We start from the raw sequence: 16216 nt of genomic DNA, 5'->3' as shown, positions 1-16216 counted from the left end.
GTGAAGACACTGCTTATTCCACTCACAGCGTGTTTTCACTCACCTCCCTCACGGTAAGGGAGCCCGCATCCTCGGGTCCATGGACGAGAATGAAGGCACGGACGCCGACCTGTGGGGGCTGCTGGGATGCCGGCCCCTCCCCTCCAGGGCTCAGGGTCCCGAGCCCTGCCCACGCCTGCGCGGGGCTGCAGCAGAGCAGAGAGGAGAGGACACTGACCGCGCAGGCACTTACACGGGAGAACGGGCAGCAGGGGCAGGCAGGACTCGGGACAGACTGTGGCACCTTCCCGCCATCCATCGCAGCTGCCTGCCAGCCGGGCAGCATGTGCTAGTGCATGCCAGGGGGTGAGGCCGGGCCCCCCGCCAGCCAGGGGCTCCCTGAACACCTAGGGGCCGCAGCCCAGAAGAAACCTCTCACAAAGCCTCTCTCCTCCTGGTCACAACTGCATCGCTGTGATAACCAAGTCCCTGCCAGCACCGACTGCCTCTGCTGATGGAGCGGGCTTGCAAGACCTGGGAGTGGCGCCCAACACAGCCCGAAGAGCTGCCATGACATGCTGGCCGAGCTGGATGGAGAGGCCACAACACTGGCTTCCACCGGGGAAGGCCCATCCTGCCTGGAGGGGGTGGGAAGGCTCCTGGAGGCGAGAGCCCGATGAGTCAGGCCTGGAACCATGCACGGGCAGAGCTGTAACTGCCCCCCTGACACCACGCCCCGGGCCGTCCATCCATCCGTCCTGCCACTCGCCAGCAGGGCCCCTGTGGTCACTGCCAGGCTGAGGAGCAGGCTGCCTGACGGACAGGCCCAGACCACGCACTAGGCCGTCCGCTCGCAGCGGCACCAATCCCGTCGGTGAGCAGTCAGGTTTGTGCAGCCTGGGGGCTGAACGAGAAGCCCTCAGTCGCCCTGCGACGCTTGCCCGCGCACAGCTCTGCGGACTGGACGGCTGACAGAGGCGCTGGGCCCAAGGGCACATCATCACGAAGCACGCTCCCCGGGCCCAGACCCAGCATGACGGCTGGAGAAGCCCCACCGCGCTCACGCCAGCGATCCAGACGGCCCATCACTCTGGAGTCCGGCCACTCACCCCGTGCCCTCCACGCCCGTGGCCCTGGCAACGCCACGCCCTTGATGATTCTTTAGAAACACGTAATACAGGACCCAGGAACCTGCGTGAAGGACCCGCATCAGGCGCTGCTGCCTCGCCCCCAGATGCTGTCGTTCCAGAATGTGCTTCTGAAGTGGCTTTGTGTGTTATTAGCAAAGTGATGTTGTTATTGCAACAGTGATGATTAAATACAAACGCCATCAGAGCTGTAATAAGAGCCTGCGCCCTGTGGTCTGTCCCCAGCTCCCAGCACCTCGAGGCGGCGGCGGAAAGCACTGCCTGTCTGCAACGGTGAGGCCGAGGCCGGGCAAGGCAGCTGCCCCGCGTGCAGGCGGAGGGAAAGCGGGGATCGGAAGCCTGTCTGTACCCACGGTGTGCACGCAGCTCACACACTCCTCACGGCAACCACACCCTGGATGCGCCGTTAGAGAGCGAGCGCCATAACCCCGGGTGGGCCAGGAGGAGTCCCCCGGGACCGCCCCTCCTGGAGCGGCCTGCTGTTGGCTTTGCGGGTCACCACACCCAGCTGACGACGGGCACCGACAGGGCTCCCTCTCAGCAGCTACGCTGGCAGCCACCGTCTGCGCGTCTGCAGGGCCTTCCAGCATGAGAGCTGCCACCACTCTTGTCTCCTTGGTCGAGGAACTCCCTGCCGCCACGTCACTAAGCCCACGCGGGAAATGAACAACAGGAGCTCAGACCTCAGCAGGAAAGTGGGCAACAGGCCACGCATCCCCACCTGCCCTGGGGACGGTCCTGCATTTCACAGTGGACGTGAGGCACGCTCCCTCGGAGGAGACGCAGGGACAGAGGCCGCTGGATGCTGGGGCGGCCGACAGCCACCGGCCGGTCCACATCCAGGCCCCAGTTCCTGCCGCCCTGCAGAGCCAAGCCTCCCACCACCGGCTTCTCGGGAGTGGCCACTCCATCCCCTGCAGGTGAGGGCAACCCTGAGGCCATCCTCAGCCCCCTCCCGGGTTGCGGGCTCGATCCCCAGTGCGGGGTGTGCAGGAGGCAGCTGCCCAATGACTGATGTTTCTCTCTCCCTCTCCTTTCCGCTCTGAAATCAGTACAAATATGTTTAAGAATAAAGGGAACATTCACCACTGGACACTGTGTGAGATAAAAACCCCAAGCCAGCCTGCGAGTGGGGGAGGGAGGATGAGGGTCTCCGAAGCCTTCGGTTGAGCCCACACCCCCGGGGCTGTGGTCCTCACATGGGAAAGGGGGTCCGTGGAATTCCTGAGACCTGCCAGGACCGCTCACACCCTCCCCGGCACCTCCTAGTGGGCTCCCACTCGTGGGGGAGGCCTCTCTTCCAAGGCCTGGCTGCAGCGCCGGGATTTCTGGACTCTCCGTGGCACGAGCGACCATGCTCAGCATCCACGCTGTGCTCCGTGGCCGTCTGTTCCACGTTCCCGGGGCCGGGAGGGACCGTGTGGCCCTCTGTGACTGGCTCTGTCACCAGCACCGAGGCTCGTCGCGTTGGAGCGTGAGGTGTGCTGTCCTTTCTTCCCGCCGGCCGCTGGCGCAGCGCCCTTTACTCACGCCTCGCACTGACGAGCCGAGATGAAGAGTGCCCTGTGCCAGCTGCTGGTCCCACACAACCACGTCCCGCGTGGGCTGGAGCGCCAGGCAGTCTGCCGGAGTCACTGCACCAGTTTACAGCCCCAGCCACGCGCCAGATCCGCGTCTGTGCCTCCTGTGTGAGCGCCGCCGTCCCCGCGGGCGCATGGGGTCTCTCGGCGAGGCTTGGGGTTGCACCCCATTGGTTATGGCAGCGTCTTTCCGTGAGCTTATCTGCGGTGTGTGTGTTCCCTAAAGAAGCACTGATTCAAATGCTCCGCCGTGTTTAACAGGGGCCTGGAGTGGTGAGAGCTCGTCGCATGCTGCAGATGCACGTTTCTCAGCTGCGTGCTGTGCTGACTCCCCCCCTCTGCGGTGCCAGCGCAGGGAGCTCCCATCTCGGTGCGGTTGGCCTACGTTCTCGCGCCGCTTTTGCCTTTGGTGTCACACCTCCGCAACCACGGCCTCACCGCGGCTGACGACCCGGCCTGTGTCTCTTACAGGAGGTTCACAGGTCACCTATTTTGTCTGCGGTGCAAAGCAGGGATGGACTTTAGTTGTCTGCGTGTCGATATCTAGATGTCCCAGCACCATTTGTGGAAAAAGACCATCTCGCCACTGAGTGGTCTTGGTGTCCCTGTCAAACAATCACCATCGAGATGAAGGTCCACGCCACACAAGCCTATACCTCCACAAGCCACGTGTCTGTCCACGTGCCACAGTGACACTCGCTCGTTACTGCAGTTTTGTACTAGTTGTTCTGGCTACTCTGGATTCCTTGAATTTCCATATGAATTTAGACAAACCTGCCCATTTCTGCTACCAAGCCAGGTGCCATTCTGCCTGGGACGGAGGGAGTCTTTCGGTCACTCTGGGGAGACTGCCATCCACGCACTTCCAACTCCCCCAACCACGGACATGGACGTCCTTTCCTTACTGAGAGCTTCCTTAACACAGTTCAACCACGTGCTTGGTTTTGAGAGGACAAACCTTCTACTTTTTTGGCTAAATGTACACTATTTTATTCATTTGATGCTATTGTAAGTGGAATCGTTTCACAGTTTCACTTTCGGGTTGTACACTGCAAGTGTAGAAAAATACAACTGATTTTAGTACCTGGATTTCGACTCCTTTCCCCTGGCTGATTGTTTATTAGCGTTCCTGGTTGTCAGTGGATTCCCTGGGGTTTTCTATGTACGAGATCACTTCCTCGTTTCCATCCTGGGCACCACTGCCTTCTTTCTGCTGAGCCACCGGCTGGAACCCGTGCCCGCTGAACAGGGTGGAGATGCCGACACCTTGGGGGAGAGCTTCCAGTCCTTCCCGTTCAGTCCGATGGGAACTAGGAGTCTTCACGGATGCTCTCATAGGAGGAAGTTCTTCTAGTCCTAGTTTGTTGAATGTGTGTTTTTTTCATGAAAGCATGTTAGATTTTGTCAAATATTCATCAATTGAGATGATCTTGTGGTTTTTTCCCCTTTATTCTGTTAATCATATAGTGCATTGCATTCATGGATTTTCATATATTAAACCAACCTTGCATTCCTGGGCTGCATCCCACTTGTCATGATGCCTAACCCTTTGCTGTGTTGCCACATTCAGATGGACTGTTAAATCCATCTTCCTGAGGGACGTTACTCTGCGGTTTTCTTTCCTTGGGATGTCTCTTCTCACTGTGGTATCAGGATTTCAGAATAAATTGAAAAGTATCCCACCTCTTCTACTTTTGGGAGAATCTGTGAGGGGTGCTGAGACTTCTTTGTTAATGCCTGGTGGAACTCACCAGGGAAGTCAGCTGGTCCTAAGCTCTTCCTTGTGGGAATTCTTTAAACCACAAACTCAGTCTCGTAGCTGCGTTGCTCTTGTACATGTCCACACAGGTGCTGATGCTGACAGGCATGTGCACACACGTTGGCTCTACGCAAAGGCTCGTCCTTCCAGTCTCGTTATGTCTCAGATACACCTTCACAGCCGTGTCAGGCCTGGCGTTCGACAAGCCCATGGCGCCACGGCCTGGCTGTTGGGGAACTGTCTTCCTGGGCGCGATTCCTTCCATCTCCGCTACCTAATCGGAGAGCTGTCCGCCACGTTCCCCTCGTGCTGCTCATTCTACCCCTCGCGCTGTCAGGGGCAGGAATGCTCCTTCTTTCTGGATCGTCCGGGTAAAGGCTTGTCCATTTTTCTGAGATTTTTAAAGAACCATCTTTGGTTTTATTGGTTCCCTCTGTTGTTTTTCTCTTTTCCAATTCACTTATTTCTGTCCTAGCCTTTATCTCCTTCCTGCTGCCTGTCTGGGCTTCAGTGTTTTTTTCTTTTTCTAGTTGATGAAACTGAAGAGTGAATGATTCAAGTTGTTTTTAACACAGTCATTTACAACAGGATTTCTCCTGGAGCGCTGCTTGAGCTGCATCCCGTAAGTTGTGGTATGTTGTGTTTTTCTTTTCACTCATTTCTAAGTAATTTCTAATTTTCCTTCTACTTTCTTCTCTAACATAATGCTTTTTATGGGTGTGTTCTACAATTTTCATTATTTGTTAAGTTCTTCGACTTTCCTTCATTCTGGGGTCTAACTTAAAGTCACTGTGGTCAGAGGACACACTGCGCATGCCTTCCCCCCGGGTGTGAGGGCGGCCTCAGAGGAGCTGCTGTGGGGGCCGGGCCCTGTGCACCCGGGTCAGCTGGTTTCTGCTTGGCTCAGTCTTCCTTCTGGCTCCTTGGTGGTCTTCTGTCTGGTTTTCCTACCTCTTATGGACGTGGTGTGTCACTCCTTCTTAAAAAGACATTTTCGACAATGTTTAATGCCTTTGCAATGAGGTAAAACTTAAATGCAAACAAGGAAAGTTAAAACAATTTATCTAACTGTGATTTATCATGAGAAACTGGCAGCAGCTCTCCCCTCCCTGTCACTCACAGCCCACTTGCTACTCCGATCATGGACACGGGCAGGAGAATGGCTGCGGTGCCCGCACAGTTGACACAGACTCCTGCTTATCTCCTGGGCCACTCCCCTCGCCAGCCTGCGCTAATGACCACGCCAGGGCACTCCCGGCTCCACGGCCGGCACCAGAAAGGTCTTCTCCGGGCAAAATGAACACATTTAAAACAACCCCTACTTCTGAGATTCTGACTTACAAATAGGAAAATGCAAATAAATATTCATGTTCGTAAGTACATGCATTTATTCCAACCCCATTCCACAGGTTTCCAAAGTCATTATTTTAAGAGAAAATGACATATAAAAGCAAATCTGAGCTCACACATGCAGATCATGAGAATCAATTATAAAACAACCCTCACCTTCCCACGTGTCATCACGCCTCCCCCGGGGCCTCGCCCACGTCCAGTCTCTGCAGGTGTGGGTCCAAAGTGCCCCTCAGAACTGAGTCTAAGCTTAAGTGGAGGATAAGGTGGGGGATGCTTCTTCGCTTTTACTATGGTGAAAATATTTAGTGAAACTAAAATATAATTCTCTGCTTAAACTGTGCAATTCAAGGTGATGGAATAATGTTTCTTATTTTTAAACCAAATTTAACATTGTTAAATATGACAGTCACTGTTTGAAAAATTCTGGCTTTACTTAGAAATTACATCACAGCCAGGGGGCGGACCTCAAAATTGCACAACAGTGGACTGGCTTCATGAATCAGGCTACATCATCTCCACAGAATGCTACGTGCCGGAGCAGAAGTGATCTTGACAAAGACTTAACAACACGGGAAAGCCTATGCTACGAGGTTAAACGGGAACAAAGCACAAAGCAGAGTTTTATGCACGATGTGCTCTGGACTCCGTAAATACCACGCACGGAAAGAGACAGCGGGAATATGGCATAACAGCGTTACCAGGAGTGGGGTGGCCGCGCCCCGCTCACTGGGGCCCGATGGGGCCGCGCACAGGCCCAGGCGCACGGCCCAGAGCAGAGGGCGGGGCGGGAAACACAGCGCAGGCTCCGGGCGGGCGGTGCGTCCCCCTTCCTCCCGGCGCACGTCTGGACGCTGGGACCACGTGCCCAGCTGAGCCTGCAGGGGCGGAAACCAGCCGATCCGACTTCCACCCTGAGGCCCCGAGAAGGCTCTGCGCTCAGAGGCCGAGCTCGGGCGGCACCCGGAGGAGGGCTCACACACAGAGACACAGGAACGGAGGACCCAATGGAGCTGGTGGAGGCCAGACGCCCACCAAGCCCACTAGTGACTCCTGCGGGGGAGGCGGGTGCGGGATGGGAGCGCGCAGCCCCGCCCGGCCCCACCTGCTACACGGAGAGGCGCTCAGTGCAATGATGGCCGCAAGGAGAAGAGATGAGCAGTGCTGCCCTCAAGGTGGGCGGTCTGTGGGGGGCTTGCCCCTCCTCCACAAGGCCGTCCACCCCTCCCTTGCCACCCCCGCCCCGCCTGTGCCTGTGCTCAGCAAGCAGCCCGTGGAGAGTGCTGAGAGCTGTGTGGCCGGCCTGTGCGTCACACCAGCGCCCTCCCCAGGGATCCGCCTGGCCTCCCTCGGCGCAGAGCGATGCACACGGACACACGCCCCGTGCAAGGGGCCGACACCACCTGGGGGCGAGGCGGGGAGAGGAACACCCCACAGTGACAAGGCAAACCCCAGTCGTGGTCTCAAAAGCTGTGAGGGACGCGTGTACTGCACCTCATTTTAAAGTGAAAGCGGCAGCAAGGGTGGGGAGGAGGTGCACAGACTGGAGCCCCCCCACTTGGCTGGGGATGTCCATGGGGCGGCCACGCTGACAGCAGTCTGCGGTCCCCCAAACTGTGACACGAGGAGTTGCCGTGTGGCCCCGCAATCCCACTGCGGGTGCGTGACCGGGAGAAAGGACACCATGTCCTCAGGAAGCCTGTGCCCAAGGTCCTCAGCAGCGTCATTCCCAGCAACCGCAGAGCCCGAGAGCCGGCTCCTTCCACGCATGAACGGGTAGAGGGAACGTGTCTGTGCATGCAACGAAGTGCTAGCTGGTCGTAAAGGGGCTGAGGCACTGGCACGCTCCGACATGGATGGGTACGTGCTATGACGCGGACGGGCGAAGACACGCTCCGTGAGAGGAGCCGGCCCGGCCCCACAGTGCAGGCGTCACTCACGTGAGCTGCGGGCAGAAAGGAGACGGCGGCGGACGGGGCCGGGGCCGGGAGTGACGGCTCCTGGGTTTGCAATTCTTTTCAGGACAATGGAAATAACTCTGTCGCTAACAGGTGGTGATGGCTGTGCTACTGTGAACCCACCGAGTTCTTCACTCCACGGTGAGCTGCCCGCACGTGAGCCCATCTCCCTAAAGCTGCTCTCGGAAGTTCCCGCAGCTGCAGGCTCTGGCGCGGGGGGCGCAGAGGAAACCGAAGGGCAGACCACGACGACCTTGCTGCCGGGTGAAGGGCACGGGCTCCCACCACCCGGTAACTCCCAGAACAGAAAGAGAAACTGTCCAGAACCCAGAGCTCTTCAAAGGGAGCTGGGGGGCAGGGGAGGGAGTCCCGGGGACAAACACAGGTGGCCACGTGGGCGATGTGAGCTCGGGGACTGGGGTAAGGACGCCGGTGCATCTCTGAGAGTTGCTGAGAGGAGCCTGGAGAGTCCCATCACGAGAAAAAGCGTTCCTCTCTGGTGACAGACAGGAGCTAGACTTGTGTGGAGGTCATGTCACAACATCACAGTCTCCAGCCTCGATGCTGCATGTGGGAAACTAAGGCACCGCTGTCTGTCAGGCACACACAGACCTTCGGTATGAGGCCTGCGGCCACTCCACCCACCGTCCCGTGTCCCCACGGCTGCCCCAGGAGGGGCTCACGCATGCCCCCTTGGACCTGCCACCACCCTCTGCCCACGTCTGGCAGGTCACAATGGCAGGCGCTTGGGTAAGTTCTAGCCGCACGCCTGTGGCACCGCACGCTGCCTACTACTCCTCCCTTGAAACCGTCCGCACACTGGACTCCTGAGACACCCCTGTCTTGCCTCCAAAGCGCCCCCCCTTTCCCCGCCACACACGGCCCTCCCCGGCCTCTGCCCCAGGAGGTGATCGCAGACCCGCTGCGGGCAAGGAGCCCATGAGGACGGGTCGGGAAGATACGAGAACAGTGCTCTCAGCCGACATGCCCTGTGCCCTCCACACCGAAGGTGGCACGAGCTGCATTTTCTGCAGGATCGCCACGGCAGAGACGCCGGGGACACGTCAGTGCCCACAGCGGCACCTCCTGCTCACTCCGCACACCCGGCACAGGCTCTGCGCTCCTCATGCTCTCACTCACTCAGGCCGAACAGCAGCCACGGAGGCGGGCTCTGCCTCCGGTCCCTGCCCCGCGGCCCCCGCAGCTGGGCAGAGTGGCCGGACCTGGCAGCTGCAGAGCCGCATCCCAGCGCGGGGCTCAGCAGTGCCAGCGGCCTGACCACCGAGGCCCAGACTCCTCCGCAGAGAGAGCCTCGCCTGGAGGCGGGCAGCCACGTCAGGCCCTGGAGCCAAACTCAACCCAGCCTGGCGGCCCCGACACTGGGGTCAGGACGGACCCTGCCCCGCCCTCCCGGACGAGCCCACCAGCCCGGACTCCCGGCGGCTCCCGGGCAACCATCCCCACAGCGGCCTCATCGCCAGCCCGTCCAGCGGCAGGAGCTCTCACGCTCTCCGCTCCAGCTGTTCTCCTCTGCACCACGTGCTGCATCATCAGCACCACGTCCACGTCCCTCCGCCCGTCCCGCGGCTGCCAGCAAACGCGCTCAGGGCCGCCGGGGCCTCGCGCACGATAGGGGCCAAGCAGTTAGGACGAACTTATTTACCACGTTAATTAAATGGTCTAGTTAACATGGAACATCAATTCTCCAATCACATCTCGGCTGATCTTTCTCAATTAGCAGCCTTGACGTGTGCTGACAGGGGCCTCCTGCTCGGGCATTAAGAGCGGCCCTGAGCGGCGGAGTGGAGGGCAGGCCCGGCCTCCTGTGGCCTCTCCCGACGCGGGAGACGAGGGAGGGAGCCCGCCGCTCATTAGCTGCTGAGCAACGAGAAGCCCTCCGCCAACATCACCAGGGGAACGAGGTGCGAGGGGCTCAATGAGGTGCCCTAACGGAGCCCCGTCCTCCTCGGACAGCCGTCCTCTAGGAAGCCGGGTCTCCGCTGCAGGGACGGGACACAGCGGACACGGAATCGGCGGAGACATGCACGGACACGCGAATCCCAGGACGGAGGGCCACACGGAGACTGTCACAGCCGCGGCCACAGAAAGGCTGCAGCCCGGGAGCAGGCCTGCCTGCTGTCCCCTCTGCCGCGGCGGTGAGAGCACAGCCCTCACGCGGAGCATTGGAGCTTTCCTGAGGACACAGAGGGAAGGAGACGCACGCGGGTTCAACAGCAGCCACACGGCCCACCCGACCTCCATCAAACCGGTCATCGTGCACGTACTTAACACAGCTTCCCGGAAACGACACGCTGGTGCGTCAGGCAGAGAGGTGGTGAAATGTGCAGAAACGCCATCAGAGACGACCCGTCTTTACCTTGTAAGCAAAGCATCCCCCTAACACGCCCCACCTCCCACAGCACGCAGTCACACCACTAATACCCCACCTCCCACAGCACGCAGTCACACCACTAATACCCCACCTCCCACAGCACAGTCACACCACTAATACCCCACCTCCCACAGCACGCAGTCACACCACTAATACCCCACCTCCAACACCAGTCACACCACTAATACCCCACCTCCCACAGCACAGTCACACCACTAATACCCCACTTCCCACAGCACAGTCACACCACTAATACCCCACCTCCCACAGCACGCAGTCACACCACTAATACCCTACCTCCAACACCAGTCACACCACTAATACCCCACCTCCCACAGCACACAGTCACACCACTAATACCCCACCTCCCACAGCACACAGTCACACCACTAATACCCCACCTCCCACAGCACAGTCACACCACTAATACCCCACCTCCCACAGCACGCACTCACACCACTAATACCCCACCTCCCACAGCACACACTCACACCACTAATACCCCACCTCCCACAGCACAGTCACATCACTAATACCCCACCTCCCACAGCACAGTCACACCACTAATACCCCACCGCCCACAGCACAGTCACACCACTAATACCCCACCTCCCACAGCACACAGTCACACCACTAATACCCCACCTCCCACAGCACACAGTCACACCACTAATACCCCACCTCCCACAGCACGCAGTCACACCACTAATACCCCACCTCCAACACCAGTCACACCACTAATACCCCACCTCCCACAGCACGCACTGACACCACTAATACCCCACCTCCCACAGCACAGTCACACCACTAATACCCCACTTCCCACAGCATGCAATCACACCACTAATACCCCACCTCCCACAGCACAGTCACACCACTAATACCCCACCTCCCACAGCACACAGTCACACCACTAATACCCCACCTCCCACAGCACGCAGGCGCACACAGAGCTGGTACTGACGGAGAGCGAGACCCTTGGCGTGGACTACGCTCCCGCTCGCACATCACCAGAAACAAGGCACCGACAGTGGCAGCTGCACCCTGGCCTCAGTGGCGAGGCACCTGGACCAGGGCTGTTACGGCGAGAAAACCACACTTCCTGTTGTTAGCTCACCTTCCTGACGCTACACTTGGTGGCAATTCTCCACGTGGTGCAATCACCCACAGAAAGGCCCACAAGTTCATGGTTACCGCCTGTGAGGAAGCGCGCCAGGACGTGCTCTTACCCGTGTGCTCGCAGATGAAGACCACGAAGAAAGGGGTGACCAGGTCATTGATGCCCTGGACGTAGCCGCTGGCAGGGTGACGAATAGCCCATATGAACAGGATCCTCTCGAAAATCTGGAAGAGAATGGAGCACGTGGTGAAGCAAACAGTGAGCCATCAGAGGCATTAGGACGCACTCTTTCACTTAAATACAAACTGCCCGCTTCCCGCTGTCACTGCTATTAAAGTATCAACAAACGCCAACTGGTGTCCACCTCTTCCTACAACTCCACCCACCTTACTTTCATTGACTCACAGGCAACATGCAGTGCTCCCCCAGCCCGGCGTCCACCGCACGCGCAGCGGGCACCGAGGATGCTGCTCTCGGCTCCTCCAGGCCCTCGGGTGCCATCCGCACACGGCTGCCCGGCCTGGGCCGGAAGGCAGCAGTACCCGGCCTACCAGCGACCCAGCCTTGACAGGGCGCATGGCCCATGGCAATCAGAGCCACGGATGCCTGGTCTGTACCAGACAGAGCGACCACAGGGGGGCAGTCCAGCCAGAGGGATAGGAGCAGTGCAAGAGCCACTCTGTAAGAGACACTCTAAAGGGAGGGCACGCCCTCTCCACCGCCCTGTCAGTGCTGCTGGTGGAACGCAGATGCTGCAGGGCGCCAGAGCAGCCAACGTGGACACGCGGGGAAGCCAAGCACAGAGGAGCGATGCTAACGGAGCCTGTGAAGCCCCTCGTGGGCCTGCTGCAGGCGCCCGTGTCCAGGCCCAGCCTCCGCTTGCAGAGACCACACCTGGGTTCTGCCTATCGACTAACACAAGACCTAGGTTCCCAGGACATCCAGCCCCTCCTCACGACATCACCCCCCACAGAGCTGTGCCCGAGGCCCCGTCCCCGCTCAGGCAGCTGCAGGGCCCCGCCTCCCTGGGGTGGGACAGCCCTGCAGGGGCCTGGACAGGCCTGCAGCTCCGCGAGCAGCCACAGGAGCCCCAAAGACATGAAGGGGCGGGACCACCGCCAGGGCACGGCGCCTCGAGCCAATGGGATCGAGGTCTCCGACATCCCAGACAAGCAGGACAGACACCGACAGTGGTGATGGGCTCTCCTCTCCGACACGAAAGACGGTCTCCCAGGTGCGACAAGCGGTAGGAAACCATAAAACGAACCCAAGTACCGAGGCAGACTCCACTTCCCGTTAAAAAGCCAGCAAAAGAGAGGCCATCGCTGGTGGTGCAGACACAACAAGCACAGCCCCTGAGGAGACAAGCACAGCGCTGCTCCCAGCATGGCTCTTCCGCAGACACGTCCGATCCGCTGTGCTCTGCGACCGCACGTCCTTGTGCCTTAACAAGGCTGGACGTGAGCCCGGCCGGGGCTCAGTGCGTGAACGGCGGGCGACCTACGAACCAGGAGGCCAGGGCACAGGCCTGGGGTGCAGGCTTCATCCCCAGTCCAGGGTGCGCAGGAGGCAGCTGAGCGATGATGACTCTCTCTCCTCATTGATGCCTCTCTCTCTCCCTCTCCTTTCCTCTCTGAAATCAATAGACACATATTTTTAAAATTACAGGAATAATAACTCTGGGTTCTTGAACACGTTATTGTTCCAGATGCCTCGGTCTGAAGTGCAGCTACGGGAACAGGCGACACTTAGCAAGTACCTCAGACAAGGAAAGCCGCATTTTAGAGAGACGCCATTTATAATAGCAACAGAACACGGCAGCGAGGAATAAGCCTAATAACACATACAGACCTGTTATGAGGAAAATTTTAAAACCTCACTGAAAGGCATTAAAAGCGGCCCCAACAGGGCATTAGCATGTTCACACCCGCCATGGCAGCAGCCTCCCTTCGCGTCGGCGCCCGGGAGGAGTCTGGCCTGTGGCCTCATACGTGCACACGAAGGTCCCACACAATACGTGGGAAACGCCCACTGTCCAGCCACAGGTCAAGGCCACAGAAGCGTGGGCCAGCGACGAGGGCGACGACACAGTGAGGCAGACGAGCCGACGCAGAGTCCAGCCCACATCACCGCCTGGCAGTGTCACTGTCACATGACATGCACGCGCCTCGTGAGGAATCACCAGCATGAAGTGGGCGGGCCTCCACGTGAGGCTGAGAGCAGAGGCAACGCAGCACGGGCGTCACGCTGGAGCGGGGCTCGGTCCGCCCGGGCGGGTCCGTGATGGGGGTGCCCCCCGCGGCACGTGCCACACCACCAGGCTCCTTTCAGAGCGGAGAGCGACCCCTTCAGCGACGCCGTGCGCACGGCCTGGGGTACAGCGCCTTCCCTGCCCACGCGGGAGAGTGGGCGCTGAGCCCAGCGAAGGGGGCCCCTGAGCGAAGGGGGCCCGGGGCCGCGCTTACCTCTGTCACTGCGGGCTGCAGCGTCAGCGCCTCGGGACTCATCCGCGGGATGTCGATGTGGATCTGGAGATGGAGGAGAAGAGACAGGATGCCAACCAGCCGGGTGTAGCCGGAAGCGGACGCTGGCGCGCTGCCCCCGCTGTCTGCTCGGAGACGCTGGCCTCACCGAGTGCGGCTCGGATGGGCTCCCGAGTCCTGGCATGACGGACGGCTGACCTGCCCGCCCGAGCAGCGGCTGCCACGTGCGAGGACAGCGCAGGCCTCGGCCACTGGACACACGGTCCACAGCCATCAGCGAGCGTCGGCTCCGGACAGGGACGCGCACGTGCGTGCGTCAGCCGCAGCTCAGCCGCGACAGTGCTTCTCGGACTCAGGCCACAGGAGAGTCACGGGAAAGTCCACTCGCAGAGGGACACGCACGGCTCAGGAAGCAACCAAAACAGCATCAGGGCGTGAGCTGGCGGCACGCGGGCTCCAGCACCCAACACCCACGAACATCCCCCACGGGCCCAGCTGTCACCACCCACCACCAGGGACACAGCCCAGCCGGCCACGGGGACACCTGCACGGTGAACTCGGGTCCACGCCCCGTGCTTACAGGTGACCTGGGACCGCCTCCCGCCAGCCAGCCTGGGCCTGGGCACACCAGGCGGAGCTGCTACCCTCATGGCAACTGAAGACCGCCCTCACCGCGGTCCCAGCCACCTCCCCCGGACTCCCAACAGGAGGAGCTGGTGCACCTCCCGGAGAGGTGCCAGCGTCACCGCCGAAGTCTTCTTCTTAAATAAAAATGCATCAAAACATGTTCAAAACACTATCGACGCCAACTATTCTCTGAGACTAGCAGGGGGGCGGGGGGGATAAAGCAGGCGGGCTGTCCGCCCCCTGAGCAAGCGCCTTCTGTCTCAAACCGGCTTCCTGAGTGGCGGGTGCAGTGCCAGGCCTGGGAGCCGCCCGTGTGCCCGAGTGCCAGGACAGGCTCCGGGAGCAGCTGGGCCAGGGCAGAGGGCGCCTAGAGGACGGAGGAGGCGTTCTTGCCCTGAGTCCTCCTCCTCCTCCCTCTCCTCCTCCCTCTCCTCCTCCCTGAGGGAGCGGCTCTTCCCCGGAGCCTCCCTGCACCCACCCGCGGGGAAGACACGTCCACGAGTCCACGTAACTGACAGGAGCTCGGGCGCCAGCAGAGGCGAGCCGGGCCTGATGCAACACACCCAGAACACGCTGACGGCAGTGGCGGCGGGTGCAGCCAGCCCAGGGGGAATTGGCAAGGCTCCTTCCTTCACCTGGAGGCGGGGCTCCACGAGGAGGGCTGGACAGGGAGACGCCGGCCGTGAGACCCGCTAAGAGCGCCGTGGAGCTGGGCTGCGGCACAGCCACTGGAACTCCGGCATCTCGGAGCCGGTGAGAACTCAGGGTCTCCGAGCCGGGCCAGCAGCGCCCCCTGCCCCACCGGGAACCACAGAGCGGTCATCTGTTTGCACGCGCACCGTTTCCTAGGACACAGCGCGGCGGCCAGCGGGACACAGAGGGAAACACTGCCGCCTGCAGCCCCGCCAGGCGGGGCCCGCGAGGGACGGGAGGGCAGGCCCACCTGCCTGTAGGTGTCCTGGTGGCCCTCGTCGTTCCGCGAGTCGTAGTAGTGCTCCACGAAGGCGAAGTACTCCTCCCGCTTCCTCTGCAGCGTGGCGGCCCTGCGCTCCGCGTTGGCAGGAAGGTAGCCCTGCGGAGGCAGACGAAGGTGAGTGTGGTCCACGCCGACCACGCATCTCCCTGGGAAGGCGCGAGTCCCGAGGGCCTCCCACCAGGGCTGTGGGGCCACCAGGGGAGGCCCAGTGGGGACCAGCCGCACACTGCCCACAGGCAGGGACGCCCAGGGCTCTGCGTGAGCAGGGCGAGCATGCGGGGCTCCTCCCTGTCCCCCAAATTATAACTCCACTTATTGAAACTGAAGTTCTCAAAGGCACGGATGCCACACTGGCAATCAGAGCCCCCACATCCTCCTGCCACTCCCGTTCCTGAAGGAAAACACACATGCACGTTGAGGCCTTTAGACAATTAAGCAAAACTAGGAATTATGCAGATGAGGTACATGCAAGCATGGGCTGAATCTAAACGACAGAATGACAGGGAACGTAACTGCTGCATTAGCAGGCTGTGAAAACACCAATCACCAATGTCAACCCACACACGCAGGGACGCGGGTCCAAGCAGTCCCGGCGACACGACCGGCGCCCCCTGCGGCCACGTGCGAACCCCCAGAGGCGGGGACGCAGGACCCATGTCACCGCCTGTAACCATTCTACCACCAGCGCAGGCGGGACCGTTTCCCCAGCTGTGCTCGAGGTCTCTGAAGCGTCATTTAAAAAGGGCCCAGGCTGTGCGTCCCACGGCGCGCTGTGCACAGCCGCCACCTGCGCCAGTGTGAGCCTCAGCGGGGCGCGAAGGGGCTCCCAGCAGCAGGAGCGCCT

General features: G+C 60.3%; 1 protein-coding gene across 3 annotated transcripts in view; it reads right to left on the bottom strand.

The window, feature by feature from the left end:
* The window catches only part of TBC1D22A (TBC1 domain family member 22A), a 123367-nt gene that overhangs the window by 39220 nt on the left and 67931 nt on the right, over positions 1–16216 (bottom strand). For all 3 annotated transcript variants that reach the window (XM_081083766.1, XM_081083765.1, XM_081083767.1), the window contains 3 exons: positions 15340–15468; positions 13752–13814; positions 11396–11510 (listed from right to left, as the gene is read on the bottom strand). In XM_081083766.1, coding sequence (XP_080939892.1) covers positions 11396–11510; positions 13752–13814; positions 15340–15468 — 307 coding nt within the window. The remainder of the gene's footprint in view (positions 1–11395; positions 11511–13751; positions 13815–15339; positions 15469–16216) is intronic.

Source organism: Myotis nattereri (assembly GCF_964212035.1).
Source record: "Myotis nattereri genome assembly, chromosome: 2".
Taxonomy (NCBI): Eukaryota; Metazoa; Chordata; class Mammalia; order Chiroptera; family Vespertilionidae; genus Myotis; species Myotis nattereri.
The sequence above is the reverse complement of the archived record's forward strand: the minus strand, read 5'-3'. Positions and strand labels throughout refer to the sequence as shown.